At 44.6% G+C, this 22,340-nt stretch overlaps 1 protein-coding gene across 1 annotated transcript in view; it reads right to left on the reverse strand.

The window, feature by feature from the left end:
* ST3GAL5 (ST3 beta-galactoside alpha-2,3-sialyltransferase 5) overlaps positions 1-21,904 on the reverse strand; it is a 47,335-nt gene extending 25,431 nt beyond the window's left edge. Inside the window, exons 1-2 of the mRNA XM_087823672.1 lie at positions 21,820-21,904; positions 1,516-1,639 (exon numbers count right to left, since the gene is read on the reverse strand). Of these exons, the coding sequence (XP_087679798.1) occupies positions 1,516-1,639; positions 21,820-21,904 (209 nt within the window). The remainder of the gene's footprint in view (positions 1-1,515; positions 1,640-21,819) is intronic.
* Positions 21,905-22,340: the final 436 nt, after the last annotated feature.

The raw sequence follows: 22,340 nt of genomic DNA on the forward strand, positions 1-22,340 counted from the left end.
GGAGAGGAGAACTGAGTCTAGTTATGGTTCTAGAAATCTCATTTTCAATAAGCTCCCCAAGTGATTCTGACAAACTAAAAGTTAAAAAAAAAGTTTAAACCAATGTGTAAGAACCACTGCTTTACATAATTTGTGTCTGAAAAAACAAAGGTAAGGATTACCCTTAAGGGGAAAATAACCTATTTTTCTAAAGAAAGGGGCAGTTTAAAAAACATAGCATCCAGCATAGTACATGGTACATAACAGATGCTAAATATTTCTTAATATTTGAAGATGCTGATGCAAGAATTTCAGCACTTTCTGATTCTCATTTTAACAGGCTCCCTGGGATCAAGTACAATGTTAAGTGATTAGGATGCTACCAATCATCCTAATCACTTAGGATGTGCCTTTTTGTGTAAAAAGGCACTGGGGGGGGCAGGCGGAGACACATACAACACACACAGTATTTCTTACATACACAAGACTGGTAATATTGGTTATCTGTAAGTGGGATGAGGGAATGTGGGGAGCAGCAATGAGAAGATGTTTTATTGAGTACCTTTAATATCTATTGAATTTTGAATCTTGTGACTGTCGTATTACCTATTCCTCTCCCCAGCCCCTAAAAGAGTATGTCATTCAGTACAGTAATAATTCCCTTATTTTGATGTTTTTTTAAAGGAAGGGAAAGAGGGGTTAAAAGCAGGCCCAGTGTCTACAGCACTGACCCCACTGTACTGTAACTCCTGGTCACGCGTCTCTCTTGCCTACACTGTAAGGAGCATGGGTCGTGAGTCTACTCTGTTTGTTGCCATGTGGCCGACACCCAACACAATGACAGGCACATGTAGGCCTCAATAAACGCTGGTTAATGATTAAAAGGAGATGGAAAGTGATATAAGTGTTTATGAATATACATTTACTTTTGCCACCTTTTTAAATCCACACCTCCTAAATTAGTAAAGTGAGATGAGACACTAGACTTCAGGGTTCCATTTCTATAGTTAGATAAGAAAAGGGGGTAATTTTCAACTTGGTTCAGCTGCTACCAAATAAAACTGACAAGTTCCTCCTTTAACAATTCTACCACTTATTAGGACATAAGGGTGACCTGGCTGAGACACCTGTCACCCTTTTTAGTATTCAATATTTAATGTTCTTCAAATGCCTTTAGGGGCCTTTAATTAATCATGTTTTAGATTAACTTAAAATAGCTAAGGGAAAAAGCCCTCTTTTGTTAAATAATGGCAGGAAGAGCTGTGCACTGACAGAGCAGCTCTCTTGGGTATCCAAGCTCAGGTACAGAACCCAGAGGCCCCTGGCTGGGCACTGCACTCTTACCAAGTGCACTTTGATGCACAAACCCAGGGCATCTGTGCACTGACGCTCTAATCGATGTGCTTTTAAACGATCCTTTGACCAACCGTGACCAAGTATAAGAGCCATCCTTAAGGGTCTCACTGAATTTTATTCCCAATTCTACACAGTTGACCCAAATCAGGGAGATCTTCTGACCCGAGGGCTCGTACTTACTTGAAAATGTCTTTTAACAACAAGTTGGGTCTTCGCATCTTGCTCTGAGCTCGGGTATACCATTGCAGGGAGGGTCTCGAGCATTCGCTTCTCAGTTTTGCACAGGGATACTCACTCGGCATTGCTGGGAAGACAGGGGAAGAGAGAAGAAAGATGAAAGAGGGACGAGTTAAGTGAACGACGTTCTTAAAGAGCCTTTATGTGCTGCATCCATACCAAGGAATACTAATCAGTAACAAAAAGGAATGAACTACTGACACATGCAACAACTTGGATGAATCAAGAAAGAATTATGCTGAGCCAAAGACTAAAAGGTTACCTATTGTAGGATTACATTTACAGAACATTCTTGAAATGACAAAACTATAGAAATGGAGAACAGAATAGTGGTTGTCAGGGGTTATACCAGGGATGGTGGGTAAGGCTATAAAGGCAACATGAAGGAATCTTGTGGTAATGAAAATGTTCTGTAACTTGCCTGTATCTACGCCAGTTGTGATACATACTATAGTTTTGCAAGATGATACCACTGGGGGAAACTGAGTAAAGATTACACAGGATCTCACTGTATTATTTCTTACAATCGCATGTGCATCTACAATTATCCCAAAATAAAAAGTCTAATTTTTGCCTGGCCAGCATGGCTTAGCTGTTGAGCATCAACCTAGAAGATCACGGTTCAATTCCCAGTCAGGGCCGGGTTGTGGGCTTGATCCCCAGTAGGGGGCGTGCAGGAGGCAGCCGATCAGACTTTCATCATTGTTTCTATCTCTCTCTCTCTCCCTTCTTATCTCTGAAATCAATAAAGACATATTAAAAAATTTACATTATTTTATTATTTTATTTTATTTTATTATATTTTATTTTATTTTATTTATTTTATTATTTTATTATTTAGGGGTTGGGGACAATAGGAGTTTTAATGATAACTATTAAATTCTCCGATAATTCAGAGCTATACAATCTTACAGTATTGATGAAAACATCAGTGTAAATAGTTTATAAAGTTGAATGCACAGATTTAGAATGTCCATAAATATTTACTTTAGAATATAATAGAGAACTTTATTTGAAAACGGAAATTTAACTTCAAAGTGCTTGAACATTAGATTAGCTAAGATAACCAAATAAGGCAAACTATTTTCTTTATATCCCTTCTTGGCTTTCCTGAATTTCACTCACATTACATAAAAGTAACGTCTCATATAAAAGGGTATCTCACTCTTTCAAGTTAGCCTGAAACACATACAAACATCTCAGTGCAGTGTCATGGGTAATTGAAGCTTTATGAATCGGCACATAACTTTTTATCTAAAAAAATTTCTTTTTAATTATTTTATTTTAAAGTATAATAGATTATGCCTTTGTTTTAATACTTCTATTGATTTTTAAATAATATGTCTTTACTGATTTCAGAGAGAGGAAGGGGGAGGAAGGGAGAGGGAGAGGGAGAGGGAGAGAGAGAAACATCAATGATGAGAGTCATTGATCGGCTGCCTCCTGCATGCCCCCGACTGGGGATCGAGCCCGCAACCCGGGCATGTGCCATGACCGGGAATCGAACCTCGATCTCCTGGATCCTAGGTCGATTGATGCTCAACCGCTGAGCCACGCCGGCCGGGCAGCTCATAACTTTTCAGACTGGAATTTCCCCCATCAACAAAAAGCAGGAAGGACTGGGGAAAACGGAGTTGATAAATCTAGTTCCTGCTCTCCAAATGTTCACTATCTGAAAAAGACAACACTGATATGAAAGCCAATTCAAATAATTTGTCCTGAAATTAACCAAGTGAATAAAGAAGTTATGAATACAAAACATATATAACAGGATGAAGTTACATTCAGAGACAAGAAAGCAATTTAAAATATGCCTGTCTGGCCAAGTAAGAACCAGAGAGGATGACACTTGTTCCCTTTATTCAGTGAATAAAGTTACGTTTCAAAGACCTACTAATGCTTGATGATACTTTGTACATTTGAGGATGAAGGAAAACATGAAAAATTAGCAGAAAGCTTGACAGCAGAGAGAGGTGACAGAAAAAGAAGGAATGGAGCAAGTTACATGATGGAATTATTGATAAGTAGTGAAATGATTCAATAGCTGGCAAAATAAAGAATACAAATAAATGTGAGTACGTATCTAAAAGAGGCTTTACCTTTTAGAGATACATATGGAGATATTTACAGATAAAAGAGAAGAAAGGAGATCTGCTTCAAAAAAGTCAGGCAGGGTATAAGCATGTAGTGGGGGAACAGATGAGACAAGACAAGCTTTACACTGATAGCTGCTGAAGCTGGGCGATGGGTACATGGGACTCTATACTCATACTTTTGCCTGAAGTTCTCTATAGTGAACAAGTCTAAAAATAAAGTGTAACATTAAAAACAAGAAAAGTGCTACACTAAGAAAAAAGAAAATATGGCAATTTTTTAAATGTTTCTTTAAAAAATATCTGTGCTCTTGGGTATGTTTGTCTACTTGTTCTTTTGAATTAATTTTATTCTCAAATTTCAGTTTCTAAATAGTATTCCAAAAGGTACTGCAGTAGAAATGGACATATCTCCTCCCTTCCCCCTAATCAGTTTTTCCCTTGCTCTTAACTTAATAGAAGGCTGGATTTCTAACTGGGCACATGGCCTCCGAGAATAAAGACTACATTTCCCAGCCTCCCTTGGAGCTAGGTATGGCCTGGTTATTAAGTTCTGACCAATGGGCTATGAGCAGAAGTGACTTGTACAACTTACAGGGTGCTTTTCTCGGCATACTCCCACTTTTTCCTTTAACCCCCTTCATGCTGGCTGGAATATTGACACACGATGAGCCACTCTAGACCACACAGAGAGCAAGCACATCGTCCAAGGGCTGGTGGAGCAACAAGTGAGAAGGGGCCTGGGTCCCTGAATAATCCCAGTGGCAGTCGCTATTCCACCTTGGACTGTCTGCCTCTGGACTGTTACACGACAGAGAAATAAACTTCTGTCTTGTTTAAGCAATTATTAGTTAAATGCAATGTCATATCTCAACTAACATAGACACCTATTTCTATAATAATAAATTTATGTTAATTTAAGAAATGTCTATACTATATTTAATCTCTTAGCCAAGAGGAAGTTATATCTCATTATTCATTTCATTTCCCCCATTAGGGTTGTGCTATTCTGTTTAAAGAAACCACAAACTTTTATCAAACTGACATTCAAGTGTTTAATTTTTTTGTTGCTGTAAACAATCTCTCCTTCAACGCCAATTCTGTGTAGCACTAGAGTGTAAGACTTTTCATAGATATGTATCATTCTGTTTGAGTAGTTTTAAAAAACAGTGTCAAGGACTTCACTAGTAAACCCTTACTGAAGAATCTACTGAATTCTTAAAAGAGAAGTTAGAACAACTGAGACCCTGGGAGGTTTCAAACACCACAACTTTGTGATTACTTAAATACATAGTCAGCCAAGTGGACCTCCAGAGAACGAGACTGACTGTGGTATCAGAAGGAACCCGGTCTCCACCTCTGCCTACTGTTGCTGCTCTTGGCTCTACTCTGCCCTTCAGTGTAAATGACATTTCTCAGACTGTCTCTTGCCAGCTGGTTTCCCGTTAAGTTGTGATATGGGACTTTCTGGAGGAAGACTGGAAGACAAGAGGAAAGAAACAGCCTTTACATTCCCCTGATCTGGTGGAGCTTCTGATGGGGCAGCCACAGTATCGGGCAATGAAGGGTGAACATGGGACTCCAGCAGTGTGGTGAGCACCCGGCGTCCTAGGTTTCTACTTGACAGAAGTGAAAGCACCTCCAGTTCTGTAATACGTATGAGTGTCAGCCCTGAGTGACAGCAGCTTTTCTTCTTTTTTTTTTTTTTTAAATATATCTTTATTGATTTCAGAGATAGGAAAGGAGAGGGAGATAGAAACATCACGATGAGAGAGTCATTGATCGGCTGCCTCCTGCACACCCTCGACTGGGAATCGAGCCGGCAACCCCAGCATGTGCCCTGACCAGGAACTGAACTCCAATCGCCTGGATCCTAGGTCAAGGCTCAACCGCTGAGCCATGCCAAGCCAGGCGACAGCAGCTTTTCGATCTCTGGCTAATACTTCTTTCTCACTTTGGCATCTTCAGGCCTGCCAGTGTCTCTGTAATCAATCCCCTGCATGAAGGCCCTCCCTGCCTTAAGTATCTATGTGGTTTCTGGTTTCCTGCTGGACCTAACTGGTACATCAGGTAATCTTCCTCTGCACTTTCAGGAAATGACTCAAGCAAGGAAAGTAGGGACTCTGGGGGTGATAGGAGGATGTACAGTCCTGAACACCTTCCTCTCTCACCATCACTGCCATATAACATGCTCACACAACCCATTCAAAATGCTCGAAAAAAGGGTTGTGTTTCCTTTTTGTTTGTTTTGTTTTCCTGATCAAACGGGAGAGGATCTCAGGAGAGCACAGCATTTATATCCTGACACCTGGGCTCAGTTTCTCCACCTACCAGCTGTGAAGCTTTGAGCAAGTGACTAACTCATATAGCTCAGTTTCCTCATCTGTGAAATGGGTGTAATATTACCTACCTCAGAGGATTAATATGGGGAACAGTGGTTGCACATAACAAGCCCTATGTAAGTGCTGGTTGTTGCTATTATTACACAGAAAGGTGTCCAGCTCTGTTAGGGCTCAAAGACATCTGCCGTCCTCCAGTTACCCTCACTTCTAGCCACAGGCTTTGGCTCTGGCCCTATGGCAGAGTCCTCTCTTCAGTCCATTCCATTTCCTTTTCTGGATGCCTCTGGAGAAGCAACATCCTCCCCCAGCCACTCCTGTACTCAGCCTAGGTCGGGTCCTTGTCAATATCCTCTCTCCCCACTAATCTCTTTCTAAATGTTTGGCTTCCTTCACTAGCCTCTTCTCCCCACTGCCACTGTTCCCTGTGACAGCTGAGCCACTCCTGGCCTGAGTCTTGCCTTCCTTTGCACAGCCTGCACACCATGCCTGGGACCACACTTCCTTCATGACCTGCAATCTTCAACTCCCATGTGCACATCTTATGACTCCAGAGTCCCAGTTTGCACCCTCAACACAATGTTCTCCTTGCCCCACACTAATTCACTAAAGATTTCATCCAGGGAGTGGATCCCCAAATCCCTCTCTCTGCAGAACCCTCACCCGAGCTCAGACCTATATATCTAATGACCTGCCCACTATCTTCATCTCAGACACCATTACCAAGCAGACACCATTACCGAGCATATCCCTATTATATGGTAGCTGTACCTTCCCCTCAATCACCCAAGCCCAAAACCTGCAGGTTAACCCCAGACTTCCTTCTTTCTTCCCAAATCCGGTTAATCCCCAGGGCCTCTCAATCATACCTTCTTAAGCTTCCCATGCCCACTGACATTCCCTTAATGGAGATCACTTACCTAGACTCCCATCTCAATTTTGTACCTTCAAAGCCATCTTTCTAAAATATATTATGTGGTTGGTAGTTCCCAGCTCATTTCAAGTTCTATGACTCCAGGTGACAAACTTGTGACACTCTAGCCACAAAGAAGTACTGTTGGAATCCTGGATCTGCCAGATTACTGCCTCAGTGCCTTTGCACATGATGCACACTTAGTCTGGAGTCCCTTCAACCATCTGCCTGGTGAACTACTTTTCATCCCTAAACGCTCTCCTTCTTTGTGAAGACCATTTTTCAATACCATTTGCTATCTCTGTTTACTACAGTGAACTGAAACTTTCTGTTAACATTTTAGATCTCCTCTATCTTTTTACAAACACCTGGTGACTGAGCTGCCAGGCCAGAAGTGTGTTCATCGTTGTATCTCCACCATCTAGGAGAGGGCTTGGCACATAGCAGGCCCTTAAAAAAACATCTTACATTGAATGGAATGCACATTACACGCCTATGGCCTGTCACCGGATAAGATAAACTCCCCAACCCCCAAAATGTGTTTTCTCAGTTATATTTAAGACTAAAACTGAAACTGAATGTTAACAGAAATTATAACAGCAAAGAAAAAAGCATATGCTCTACTGAAACATCAAAAATGCCCAACAATATCTAAAATGTGCTACTGAAACATCTAGTATTTGTTGGTAAATTATGGTGCAAACCACATGGAGTCTGCTGTGGCCCTTAAAGCGCGGCTACCTGGAGCTAGCATGTCAGGAATCACAAATTTGAGGCTCTTCCACACAGACTGCCAGGGGGAGAGCCTCCACACCACTGCTTCACTTACCATCTTTACACTCACATATAAAAATGTAAGCGATTCTTCTTAGATGCTTGCATGCCTGATGAAGACACAATTCTTATTAAGACTGATGTAGAACAATAGGGCAAGGCCCAGGCTTTCAGTCCATTTGTACAACTGGTACTAACATTTTCAGAATTAAGAATTAGCCATTCAAGACAAGAGTAGAATAGACACCACAAAGTGGTACATGATGAATTGCCAAATAACTGTACACACAGTTACTAGTGCAAGGGTGGGTAGGGCATTAATATTTGAAGGGAGGAACAGGCCTACATGTGGTATCACTAAGCCTTAAAAACAGCTACTTCATTTGCTCACTAGCTGCATTTAACCTGCCAATGGCCACACATGACTAAGTAAGGAGCTGAGAATTCCAACCCACAGCCATTCACCTCCAAGTCCATGCCCTTCCACCTGTGGGTGCTTAGGAGAGGTAGGTCTTAGAACAGGTGGGTATACACATATGTGAAGAGATTTTTGGTTTTTTGCTTTGTTTTTAATGATGAAGGTGTACAAAGGTACAGATCATTATAAACAAAAATGTGAAGTTGAGGAAACAGTGACTGGGTAACTCTTTGTTGTAGGAAGCTGTCTGCGCATTACAGGATGTTTTGTAACATCCCTGGCCTCTGTCCACTAGACGCCACTAGAATCTCTGGTCCTCCCCCTCCCTGCCAGTTGTGACAACCAAAAATATCTCCAGATATTGCCAAATGTCCCCTGGGGGGCAAAATTACCCCGATTTGACGCATTGGGATAAAGTCATTGTATATATTAAAATTCCAACATTGCTGCATTTTTAAAGTATTGAAAATGTAAAAAAATAACATAAACAGAGCCACTTTAAAATGGAGTCAGAGCTGCCATCCCAGAGAAACTGCTTCAAACTTTGGAATGTTAAAATTGGACCTAAAGCAGTATTGTAGTCCAATCAACTGTTAGTTTTGACTATGGGACTGAAAATCAAAGACATTCTTTAGCATTAGCACCACTATGCTAGCTAATCTACACCTATAAATTCCTTCCTTCTATTCATGTAATTATTTCCCTTTCCTTTCTCACAAATACCTCTTGTCTTTACCTAATCTAAAACACTATTTGGGTTTCTGCCTGAACCAGCACTTCTGGAGTAACTGTTCTTTTGTATCTCAAATACAGGCATGTTGCCTTTCATTTTGGCCCTTTATTTATATGTTAACAAAGATAATTAAACTTAATGCAAAAACTGAAAATTAAAGACTGTGGATTAAATACTGATGATACCTGAGCTTCAGTATCTACGCGGGAGCCAACAGACATGCACAAGCCTGCATTCACACCACAGGTTCACAGGTGTGCACGGAGTGGGGGAAGAACACCACTCATTCCTGGACCCATGCAACTCAAGCAGAGCTCCTTCAACCATCTCATTCCACTCCTACCACCAACGGGGCGGGGGAACCCCACTATATGGTACTTGCCCGTTTTCACTGGGTAGGCAGTGTCTCATCCATCTTTCAGGGTTGTGAAATTTCACCCATGATATCAAAACCATAAAGAAAGCGCTGGCAAGAGCAGTGGTGCTAAGATCACACCCAACCATCTCCGATATTTTACAGGTATTATTTATTTATTCAGTTTAATGGACCAAGGCCTCCACAGCTGTCTCGGTCAGCGAGTCTCCAGTCTGACCACATTCGAGATTCACTGGAGGAGGCTGTAATGTATTCACATTCCCAGACCTCATCCTCAGAGTGTCCCGCCTGGTAGGCCCAGGTAAGGACACCAAATGTGCATTGTAAGCAAGTTTTCTGAGCTACGTGGGTATGGCACTTTGAGAAACCCTGTTCTCCAGCAAGCTTCTGGCAGCTATAATTACAAAAAATTTTAGCCTAAGGATTTTCAGATCCTAAAGACTGCAAAATTATGAGGACTTGTCTCCAGCAATGAAAAACAAAAGTGTTGCTCTGTGAATGCACAGTCTACACTCCACTAATTTTGGCCACCAACCAAGATGCAAGCCCTTCAGTGATTCCTAGGTATGCTGTTTAATCTACTTCTAATCAACTGGTATTCCTCTAATGCTGAGAATACATCATTACTATCATTCAGCTGCCTGCTTTTCATGTTTGAAAGTCTTAAGGCACCCTGGCTGGTGTGGCTCAGTTGATAAGAGCATCACCCTGTGCACCAGAAGGCAGGGGGTTCGATTCCCAGGCAGGACACATACCCAGGGTACAGGTTCGCTCCCTAGTCAGAGTGCACACAAGGGGCAACCGATCAATGTCTCTCTCTCCCTTCCTCCCTCTCTAAATCAATCTTTGTAAAAAGTGTTAAGGGAATTAATTCTGAATCCTCCCAGTGCAAAAACATTCTCCAAAACGAGACCACGCCTAGCAAGTACAGAGTATTTCTCTAAGATTTCATTGAAGTGGCCAAGATGTTAAGGGGGCCACAACTCTTGCAGGGTCAAACCCAGAACCTTCTCTCCTCCCCACCTTACTTTCTCTTTCTCCTCACTCCACCTCGGCCTGGCAGGCTTCCTACTGTTCCTCAGACCTCTGTTCCCACCCCATCCTTACCTCAGGTCTCCACTTGTTTCTTCTGCCTCCCTCAGCGCTTTGTTGAGAAGTCACCTTCCTTGACCACACTGTGAAACAGCATCCGCACCCCCAGCCCCGGGGCTCACTTCCTGCTTTACTTGACTTCAGAGTGCCCACTGCTGCTCACCCGTATCTGCTCTCCCCGCCAGAGGGACTGAAAACCTGGGAACTAAAACAGGGCCTAGCGCGTAAAAAGCACTTAAGAAATACTTGTTGAAGGAATGAACTGAAGAATGAATGAGTGAATGAATGCACTGGTCAGTGGCCTGCACCTAGATCCCCACGGAAAAACCAACCCAAATTCGGCATGGTCCTGACAAGCAGCAGATGTGAAGACAGGACCTTTCTGTGGGTCCAGATATCACAACCACTGGGTGTTTATGATGTGTCCAGAGCATGCCTGGCACGTGGAGAACAGGGATATGAATCTTTTTTCAAACAAGAATCACTATGTATGTTGATGAAGGGGTTAAATGAAATCAAGTGATTGTCCCACCTACCACCATGGGGGGAGGGGGGAGGGGAAAGAAACTGGATCTACTTTTCTTTTCTTTTTTTTAATTTATTGATTTCCAGAGAGAGGGAGGGAGAAACATCAATTTGTTGTTCCACTTACTTGTGCATTCACTGGTGGCTTCTGTATGTGCCCTGACAGGAGACTGAACCTGCAACCTCCTAGTATCAGGGCTGGACTCTAGCCAATGGAGCTACCCAGCCAGGGTGTTATTTTGTTTTTAAAGAGAAGAGGAAAGAGATAAAATCACTAAACTGTTCCGATGCTGGCTTTTTTACTGTAGCCATGTCACCTCGTGAGGATGTTTGCAAATGTGTAAAGAGCAGGCTTGGGCGATGACACTTTCATTGCTCCTTCCTCCACTAAAATTCTGAGTCTCCCAGACCTACTTTTCAAAGAACAGGAAATATAATACTTAGCTTATTCAATGGATGTTAATGCTTCATGGCCATTTAAAAAGATAAAAGGGGAGAGGGATGGGGACTCGAGAGGAGAAAACGGAGTGTGGGTGAAGGATGGACTTTGTGGGAAAGAAGAGCGGGAAGGGGAGACAGAAAGGGGAACAGAAGCTGTGTCACTATTCTCACTATATTCTGTTCCCTGGGGCAACAAGTTTCAGAGGAACTTCTCTTTGCAAATTCAGAGCAGCAAAGCCACCCACAAACCACCCTCAGGCCCCAGCTTAGAGCTCCCCTTCTGAATCTAAGAACTGCCCCTACCACCCCCACCCCATAGGAGGGATCCCAGCCAGAGCACAGGAGGTCCCCCTTACCTGGATAAAAATGAACTAGGGGCTAGAAAAGGACCCTCCACCCCCACCCCCCCACAGAACATAGTACCTGCAGGATTTCTACCAGAACATACAAACCAAGGTTCTGTCAGGCAGGAGAGGGGGCCATCTTTAACTGCCCAGTGCTGACCCTCTGGCTAAGACCTGCCCTCAGGGTCTGGGCTTATTTGATGGCAAGGGCTCAACCAAAGCATCTTGGTGTAGATGAACAAAAGGCAAAAGGGGTTCTTTGGAAAGTAACCTCACAGGGTGATCTGATCATAAAGTCCTAACTGGGCAGGTCATGGTAGGTAGTCATGCCCATAATTTCTTTAGTGAAAGGTTTTAAGCCAACCCTGTCCATTGTTTCTGTGCATCTAGGTTAACACACCTTCGACATACCAGAAGTCACACCCTTTAAGGGGGGTGTTAATCCTCAAGGAAACAAGTAATTTTAATAACTATCCTATAACCCAATCCCTGCCTTGCTTTCTCCAATCTTCCTGATGTGCCCATCTTAATTCTAAACGCATAAAAGAAGCTGCAAAACTGTTAGCATCTGAGATCTTGCTTTCCGGCATGCGCTGTCAGTTTGGCTCAAATAAACTCATAAAAATTCTCTCCAGGTATGGACATTTCTTACGTTGGCATTAATGAAGTGCACTGAACTCATGCACAAACACTCTCAACTGCATCTAAATATATTTTCAAAGTCACATTCTGCATGGGAAGCCTCTTTCACAGTACAGTTGTAGGCCTCGTCTAAACCAGGTCAATGTATAGATCAGAGACGGTTGACCACATACTTGAGGACAAGCAGCAGGAGTGAATCTGTAACAATAGCAGCAGCAGCTGCTGCCCCCCAGGCAGCTGGAGAAAGCAACCTTCCTGTCAGCTGAAGCCACACTATTAGTGGTTGGCCACCTTGCTTTCTTCACCTCTTGCAGATGCAAGAGGAAGCAAAGCCAATTTTGATGAGAGCTCGGTGTGGTGGGAAATGACTTTAGTGCCGACCATAGAAAAGGCGGATGCTGAGAAGCCCCACCTGGCTCTGATGCCAGACTGGCCGCAGCACCATGACCCGGAGGCTTCCAAGTTTTTAAACTTTATTTTTTGACATAATTCCAAACTTATGGAAAGACTGCAAGAATATCCTATATTCCATTCACTCAGACTCCCCAATTGTTAACATTCAACACACTTGTCCTATTACCACATTCTATTATATAACCCACATATTACTTTTTAACCATCTGAGAGTAAGTTGAAGACATGGTACTTACACCTAAAGATTTTAGTATTTTGCCCGGCTGGGCGTAGCTCAGCAGTTGAGCATCGACCTAGGATCCAGGCAATCAGGGTTCAATTCCCGGTCAGGGCACATGCCCGGGTTGCGGGCTAGCCGATCAATGACTCTCTCATCATTGATGTTTCTATCTCTCCCTCTCTTTTTCTCTCTCTGAAATCAATAAAGATATATTTTAAAAAAAAAAGATTTTAGTATTTTGTAAAAACAAGGGTACTCCCTTACACAACCACCACATATAATGATAAAAACCAGGAAATTACTTCTCCTTCAGCAGTGTTATCTACTCTAAGGCCTTATACAGATTTCTCTAGTGGTCCCCAGAATGGCCTCAGAGGAAACGCAGGATCACATGTGGCATTCAGCTGTCATCTTTTCAGCCTCCTTTCATCTGAAATAGTTCCTTTCTCTTTTATGACCTTGGCACTTTTTGAAACGTACAGGCCAATTATTTTGCGGAATGTCCCTAAATTGAGGTTTGTCTGGTTTGTCATGATTAGATTCAAGTTACCCATTTTGGGCAGGACTATCACAGAAGGGATTCTGTGCCCTTCCTTCCTTTTTTTTTTTTTTTTTAATATGTTTTTATTGATTTCAGAGAGAGGAAGGGAGAGGGAGAGAGAGAAACATCAATGATGAAAGAGAGTCATCGATCTGCTGCTTCCTGCATGCCTCCTACTGGGGATCGAGCCCAAAACCCTGGCATGTGCCCTGACCAGGAATTGAACGGTGATCTCCAGGTTCATAGGTCAACACTCAACCACTGAGCCACACCAGCTGGGCTCTGTGCCCTTCTTGATGCAGTTTCTCTGGAGGCACATGATGTTGATCTGTCCCAATACTGGTGGTGTCAAATTTGACCAATTGGTTAAAGTGGCGTAAGGCAGGTTCTCCACTGTCAAGTTACAATTTTCCCTTTGTAATTAATAAGTAACTTGATGGGAGACGCTTAGAGACTAAATAAATATCCCGTTGTTCACCAAACCGACTTGTTTTACCACCCACTGGTGGATTCTTGCCTGGATTAAGGATAACATTCTGTGTGAGGTCAAACACCGTCAAACTTAGGGGGAAAATTAGGGCTGGTTGCAGTGATAGCGGATGAGCATGCAAGACTCTTCTATCAGACTTAATTCAAGTAACTCCAGGTTGTGTCCACTCTTAGCTATTAAGGAAAAAACTCCACCTCTGGATTTGCTTGTGAGAGCAGCCGTGAGTATCCACGAATATGCCAGTCTCTCTCACGCTGAGCCACGCCTGCTGGGAACTCAGGAACTTCCGTTCACAAGGTGCCCAGTGGCAGCATAAAGGACCAGCCAGGTGCAGAGACCTGACAGCCACGTATCCTCACACGGAGGCCCAATTCTCCCAGGGGCTCAGCTCAGTGATTCTCGGCGCACTACCACAGGGCACAGGGAGCTATATTTAAAAACAAGAACTCCAGCCCTGGTAGGTGTTGCTCAGTGGTTAGAGCTTTGGCCCGCAGACAGAAGGGTCTTGGGTTCAATTCCGGTCAAGGGCACTTACCTGGATTGTGGGGGCGCATGTGGGAGGCAACCAGCAGATGCGATGTCTCTCAGTCTGTCTCTCTTCCTCCCTCTCTCTTTCCCTTCCACTCTCTTGAAAAAGCAATCTGTTGTTCAGATAAGAACAACAACAAAAAACCTCCAACTCTCCACTGCCTTATGCTGAGACACAACTAAGTTTGGGAGCTCCGATTTCACTTATTCGAGAAATATTTTTTAAAACTGTTACCACAATATTAGAAACACCTCGGTACCCCAAATACTGAATAACGCCATGATGGAGGAGCGGCAGTGCCCCTGAAGTGCCCTGGGCAAGGACCTGCCAGCTCCATCAGGAAATCAGGGCGGCTTCGCTGAGGTGGTGTGTAAACGGGTCCCTGTAGGATAGGCAGGACTTCAGAGACAGAGAGCGAGCAGCGGGCATTCCTGATGGCACGAAGGGCATGCCGAATGCCTGGAGAGGTGTGTTCAGGCCAGATCACAGGGGACCTGAGGGAGATTCGGCCAAGATGGAACCAGGCCCTCCAAACTGGCCCCAAAGGAGGCATCAGGTGACCCTTAAGTGGTTCTTAAGCAGAGGAGTGGTGAACTCACCCTGGGCCAAAGGTGACCAAGGGAGAGGGTAGTCAAGAGGCCACTGAAATCACTGCAGCCAGAGGTGAGGGGGGAGCTGAGCCAGAGCAGGGAGAGCAGGAAGGGGGCCAAGAGATGCGCAGGAAGAAGATGCTACAAAACTTGGTGACTGAGCTGGCAGGGGCGGTTCTTACAACACCCAGTCAGCAAGATTGGCCTGCATAATAACAAATTCAGGCCACTAATGGGGGGGGGGGGAAGCATGCAAGAAGGCTCCACATATGCCACCATTCTGAGATGATTTAACAGCAGAAGTGGGGCCAGAGGGAATACGACATGACATTACGGTAAACTGAGGAAACTGCTCATAGAACTGCCCCTTCTCTTGGCGTCCCTCCAAGCTCTAACAACAGACCTTAGCTTATAGCTCTCTGGTGGTGGCCCCTGTGGCAGCAAATTACATATGCAGAATATGTCACAGGAGAATGAGGCTGTGGCAACCCCACAACAGCCACAAATAAAGCAAACTCTAAAGGCTACCTCTTTAAGATTCCACTCTTAATTGAAGGGAAATGCAAGTCGTTGGGCAGAATAAATAATCCTGAGTAAGAGAAAATTAGTATAATTAGGAGTTAACAAAAGCAACTCTGCACCCAATATAAGCAGCCTCCAATGCAGGGAATTCCCCCAAACTTGAGTATAACGGGAACCTCAAAGGATGAGATAATGGAAAACAGTAAGCAAATTCTACAGTAACTGAGACTCCCACCCCCAAAAAGAAAAGGTAGGGGGTATGGGTTCTTGATGTATGGGACTATGAAGTGACATCACTAAACAGGACCTCAGTAATACTCCTCAGGGAGCATCTGGCTGGGTGGACGGGGAAGGGAAGGTGGACGATTCCACAGGCAGTATATGCAATAATCCCATATTCGATAATCTTATTTGTCCTATAGGAACAGAAGAGCCAGGCTGGTCATATAAAACCCCGAATCAGCAAGTGTAATGACCCAGCAAAGGGACGGTCACTGGAGTTTGACAGGGCCTGGCTGTTGAGAGCCTGAAGGGAGGGAGCAATCATATAGGAGACAAAGGGAAGTTTTGTTAGGGCCCCATCAAGCTCAGCACAAGCGAAATATGTCTGAATTCCGAAAACCAACACGTATTTAGGTCTGTAGGGGGTATGGCTAAAACATCCAATTTCCTTTGATACCCCAACCATACATTCCTTTTACCCTTTGCTCCAGAAATGTGGGAAACCAGCATTTGGGCAGGCTTCCAAACAGGCATGCCTTCATGCACATACCCAGTTTTTAATCAAGTGTGAGCACGCACCTGGGGATATCGAAATAAGCAACATGGACAGTCTCCTCCTCTAAAAACTCTATCTCATTTTTTAAATTGGACAAGTAGATTTATCACCAATGTAATCATTTTCATAGTATTTCTTTTTAACATACTCTACACAGGATATGAGGGCAGTGCTAAGAGATGTTTTAGATTTAGGGTACGTGTGCATACATGTGTGTCTGGTAGGGGGCTTAGAAAAGGCTTCCCCCAGAAAGGAATGAGTGGGGCTTGGTGGGGCTTGGGAGCAGGAAGAGGCAGGTGCCACCTTGAGCAAGGACAGCAGGCACAGAGGATACCAATTCCCAGTGGAGTGTCTGCAGGTCCAGCCCAGGAGGGAACAGTGTACCAAGAGAGGCTAGAAAAGGAAGCAGACTGTGCCATGGCAGGTTGGAATTTTATCCTAAAAGGAACCACTGGCGTGGGGGGGGGGGGGGGGGGAGGGAGGGGAGAATTGAAACTGGAATTGGATTTTGGAGAGACTTCTCTCGAGGCTGGACTGGTGATGGAGAAGTCCTCTTATGAGCTGAGACTAGTCAGGAGGTGTGCCTGGGACTGCAAGACCTGGAGCAGGGAACACAGCCATCTCACCAACCTCCGCTAAACCCTCCCAAGAATTTCCACAGGAGCCTTTTTGAGGGGCGGAGTGGGAATGCACTATAGGCTACACAGACAGGGATGCAACTGCCTCATCTACCACCTGCAGGCCAGGCTGCCCCAATCGGAATCCCAGCTCTCTCTTCCTAGAGTTTCTTAATCTCTTGGAGCCTCAGTAGCCTCATCTGTAAACTGGGGATGACAATGGTACCAAACTCATATGGCTTTTGTGAAAATTAAACGGGCTGATGTACATAACATGTCTAGAACAGGCAAGGATAAAGTGAGTCAGTAGAGTATTTAGCCTTTTTCCTACCCTATGTTTTGTAGCACATGGGTTTTTTTGGGGGAGGGGGGTTGTTTAATACTGAGGTTTTCACAAAAACACTGCTAGATCACCGTGACTCTAGATGCGCTTGGCAGATAACTGAGTCCCCCCACTGGTAGCTCTCACTGTCCCTGTGGCTGCTGAACACTTCGTATATGGCCAGATGAAACCGAAATGCGCTCTACGTAAGGGTAAGATAACAAACCGGGCTTTAAAGACACAGTTGAACAAAAAAATGTGAAATCGGTCATTAACAATTTTTATAATTTGATTTGATAATATATTGAACATACTGGGTTAACTAAAATATATTATTAAAGTGAATTTCATCTGTTTTTTAAAAAATTGCTTCCTTCCCATTCATTGGATTTCTTTTAATTGTTATGTTCCTAACGTCTTAATTTAGCTGGTCAGTTCATTAATGCCTTTTTTCTTGCTAATATGAACAATTGGGACTGCACACTTCTCTCTAAATACTGAGTTAGTTGCATCCCACAAGTATTTTTAAGTGTATGATTCATCCTAAAGTGTTGATATATATATATATTTTTAAATATTTTTATTGATTTTTTTAGAGAGAGGAAGGGAGAGGAATAAATATTGAAAGAAATATCGATGTGAGAGTGAAACAACGATTGGCTGCCTCCTGCACGCCCCCTACTGGGGATGGGGCCTGAAACCTGGGCATGTGCCCTGACTGGGAATCAAACTGGCAACCTTTTGGTACAGGAGACACAGCCTAATCAACTGAGCCACACTGGCCAGCACTTGATATATATTTTCATTATTATTACTTCTCTATCTTTCAAATTTAAATAATTTCAAATTCAAATTAAAAAATAAAATAAATTATCTCTTAAAATTTACATAATTTTGTTGCATTGTGTTCAGAGAACTTAGTATGATACTGATTATTTTAAATATGTTAGGGCTTATTTTATGACCTGGCGTATACTCAATTTTTGTAAAAGTATAACCTTCACTTGCTGGGATTATGTTTTCTATATAATCAGTCTGATCAAGCTTATTAATTGTGTTTTGTTTTTTTAAAAATAATTCATTATTAGTTTTTAGTCAGCTTATTCTACCAGTTACTAAAAGGTTATACTAAAATCTCCCACTATGATGGCAGATTTGTCAACTGTTTTTGTTATTTTGTTATTTTACTTTACATTGTTTAAAGCTGTGTAATTAGGTGTTCAGAAGTTGATAAGTTTTTGTCTTCCTGGAAAATTCAAACTTGGTTCACTTATTTCTTTTTCATTTTTAAAATGTAGCTACTTGAAAACTTTAAATTATATGTGTGGCCTGGGTTATATTTCCATTGGACGGCCCTGGTCTAGGGAAGGTAAGCAAGAAGCCGGCACCAGCCACCACGTCCTGGGTGACTAAGGGTTTCGTTACAGATAAGACCAGCCAAGAGGGGAGCATACCGGCGGCCTTGATAAAGCACGCGCTCGGTGCTCTCCTGCTGCTGTAGTCTACGTAGGAAATGAGCACCAGATGTGAAAAGCAGAACAGAGGTGAAGGACAGATAGAAGGGGAAGAAAAAGCGGGGCAAAGACAGGCAGAAAGTGGGGCGAGAGGAAGGCCAGGGAAGGGGGAGCTCTGAATGTATGCTAGAGAAACTGCTCCTGCTCTGAATGTAACACATACGGGCCTTTACTCATGAAAATGGCACCTGGCCTGAAAAAAGCCTTAACTTCAAAAGACAGGGCTACTATTTCATCAAAGTAGACTTTTAAAATTTAATTTGTTTTCATCAATTTTCTCTCTTTAAATGAATCGTATCATATCATATGATTCTTAACTACTATGATTCCAGATACTAAAAACTTAAAGGGAAGTGGGGAAATTCATGGGTACATGAGTTGATGAACCGTCCAATCGCTTAATCCTGGAAAGTTTCCTATGGCATGTAAGAAAACAAAAATGTCTTGTATGGCCTCAAAAAACAAAACAAGAAAGGGGCTTTTCTTCTAGGGCAGCGATTTTCACCCTTTTTCATCTCATGCACACATAAACTACTAAAATTCTGCAGCACACCGAAACATGTTTTTTTGCAGATCTGACAAAAAAAAAAAAATTAGGTATAATTTTGATTCATTTACACCGGATGGCTATTGTTGTGTTGGCTGCTGCCATTTTTTTTATTTGACAATGTAAGGGAAAAGAGGCCAGTGCCCCTCACTAAATAGTCAGGGGTATGTTTTAAAAATTCTTGCAGCAATCGGCAATTGCTGCATTATGGCAAGAGGGAATTCTTAAGTGGAAATCCAGAGGTGCAGGGAAGGCAGATCAGAGAAGGAGAAACAAAGTATAGAAAGTACAATGTCACGAAAGCTAAGGGAGGAGAGGTTCCCAGCAGCGTTTGCAGTAAGAAATAAGGGAGCTGAGATGGAGAAAAGCAGTTTGGCCAGAGAACTTCTTCCCTGAAGACAGGGGCTCCTGGAGCTAAAGCGTTCCCACAGCTCAGCCAGTCCTGCTGCCTGACCCAAGGGAGGCTGGGGCCCAGAGGTGACGGCACTTGCTGAGAACATACAGGGTACAGCCAGGTAGAAACTGGTGCAAATCCTAGTCCAACTCCTGCCTCAGTCTCCTTGGTGAAAAGTGGCGATGAAAAGTGACAGTTGCACTAATCACCTAGCAGTGAGGAACTACCAATGTAGTTATTAAAAATCGGAATAAAATAGCTTTGTCTGTAGATCTCAAAGCTGAGCATACATGCACACATACATACATACATACACATATACAGGAGGCCCATGAAGATATGAAGACTGACAGGGCAGCCAGGTAATTGTTACCATCCTCTTTTATTGTCCATTCACCTCCCAAGAGCCAACCTGCTAGATAAATGTCCCTTATTGCTGCCAAAGCAGGGAAGAGCTAGAGGAGGCAAATGAAAGAACAAAGGGTTTGTTCTTATTCTGCCTTGAATATATCCTTAAAATTCAATACTAATCTATTTTGGTAACATGGGACAATTTGGTTGTTTGTGCCAAAATTATAGTTATTTTCAAAATAGACAGTCATAAGCTTAAGTTTTTAGCATTTATGCCTGTCAGCCCTCTCTTTCTCTCTTCATGCCTTCTTATCTCACCCATTTCTTTTCTTGCCTAGAGGAAGAAACGGCTACTAATTATAAGCAAGGTTCATTTCATATCACAGGAACAGCAGCACTCACACATAATGGACAGACATGTAAAAAGACCCATGACAGCGTTCTTGCAGCTCACAGCAGCCTCTCCTTGCCCAAGCAAGCACTGGTTGGAATTTAGGTGATTCCCAGGACTACCACGAGAGATATCTGTAAGGCATTCTTCAAAGCTGTCAAGCTTACAGGATTACTCAAGTAAAACCACAACCCGTCCTGGCTGTTGTTGAGTCTTGTGTCCTCCTTCCAACAGACACGGATTCCTCTTCCACAGTTTCAGGACATGCACCTCTGTGGAAAACGATTAGCAGTCCCAAGGCCAGATCAGTCTCCCTCCTCTTTATAACCCCAGCACCCAGCACAGTGCTTGGCACAAAGAGGAGGCAACCCAAAGGTGCCAGCTAAAGCACAGCAGGTAAAACCATTTTCTCTTTTAAACAAAAGATACCTAATTAAGCAGAGGTTATGTCTAGTACATGAATTAAGACATGAGGACATAAAATTAGTCTTTCAAATCAACTTGTGATTCTGCAGGACCTTCGTCACTCCTAAACACATTCTGGGGTCAGAACCACGGAACCAGGGGCCTTTGAGGGACCTCGACCACGAGCAGGTCAAACCTCTCAGCACAGACCAGGAGACGGAGCCCCACAGGGGCACAGATGTCGGCCAAGGTCACCCAGCTGGTGGCGGGTGGAGGTAGGACCCCGCCTCTCCCCATTCGCCCAGCTCCTCGGAGACGCTCTCTGAAAAACCTGGTGTTACTTACACACTTAAAGGCGCATAATAAACGCATACCCAGGTCAAGTCACTGCTTACAAATCAGAAGAAACCAAAATCACCAAAACGTGTCTCTTGCGCAGAGCGGGGGCAGGAAAGGTCACTGACGAGTTTCTACCTGCAGACATCACACATTATGCCTTCCCATGGATGCAAACCGCGGTTTCTCCGGAGCAGCTCGTTACCTTGTAAAGCGTCCCCCAACCCCGGCTCCGGGAAAGAAGTTAACTCGGCTCTGCTGGCTCCACAGCTTCCAGCAATGAATTAAATCCCGAGCCGCTGCAGAAAGCTTGGGGGAAAAGGGCCACTGCGGCTGCACTCGACACCTCGGCGTTCACCCCAGCGCCTCCACCGCGTCCACACTTGCGCGGGCCGCAGCGCCCCACGCCCGCCCACGCGGCCCGAGCCTGCTCCCCGCAAGGGGCTTCTGGGGCAGTGGTGCCGTGGGCGCTGCCCGCGGGGGCTGCGGCGGAGCTGCCAGGCACAGCCAGGCAGGGGCGAAGACAGGTCGCCGCCGCCGCCGCCGCCCCCAGCCCGCGGGCCCCGCTGCGCCGAGGAGGGGGCTGCGCCACGTACCTCGGCCGGCAGGTGCCGCCGCCGCCGCCTCGGTTCGCGCCTGCAGGGGACGCCGCTCCACGCCACCCGCCTCCTTCGTCCGCATACTAGGGAGAGGGCGCCGGCCCCCCGCCAGCACCCGGCCCTGCGCGCCCGCCTGCCCCGGGCGCCGCGCTCGCGCCCATTCAGCCCCGGACCCTCTGCGCCCCCGCGCGGATGCGGAGGAGGGCGTGGGAGCGGGACCCCGAGTCACGAGGACACGGAGGACCAATCGGAGTGCGCGAGAGCTACCGCGTGGCCCCGCCCCCGGGACGCACCGCCCCTCCGCCCAGTGGGATTGGGGGAGCCGGGCGACCCTGCAAGGGCTCACCCAGGGCGGGCTGGGGCTGGGGCTGGGGCTGGGGCGCCCGCGCAACCCCCACTCTTTCGAACTCCGCGTGCGGTTAGATGGTGGAAGGAACAAAAGATGTGTTCAGACGGCTTATAGGCTTTTACTGCGCGGAGGACTGTAGGTGCCGAGCCAGTGAGTGGGGGGGCTTTAC

This window comes from Miniopterus natalensis, chromosome 13, assembly GCF_054644295.1.
Source record: "Miniopterus natalensis isolate mMinNat1 chromosome 13, mMinNat1.hap1, whole genome shotgun sequence".
Classification (NCBI taxonomy): domain Eukaryota; kingdom Metazoa; phylum Chordata; class Mammalia; order Chiroptera; family Miniopteridae; genus Miniopterus; species Miniopterus natalensis.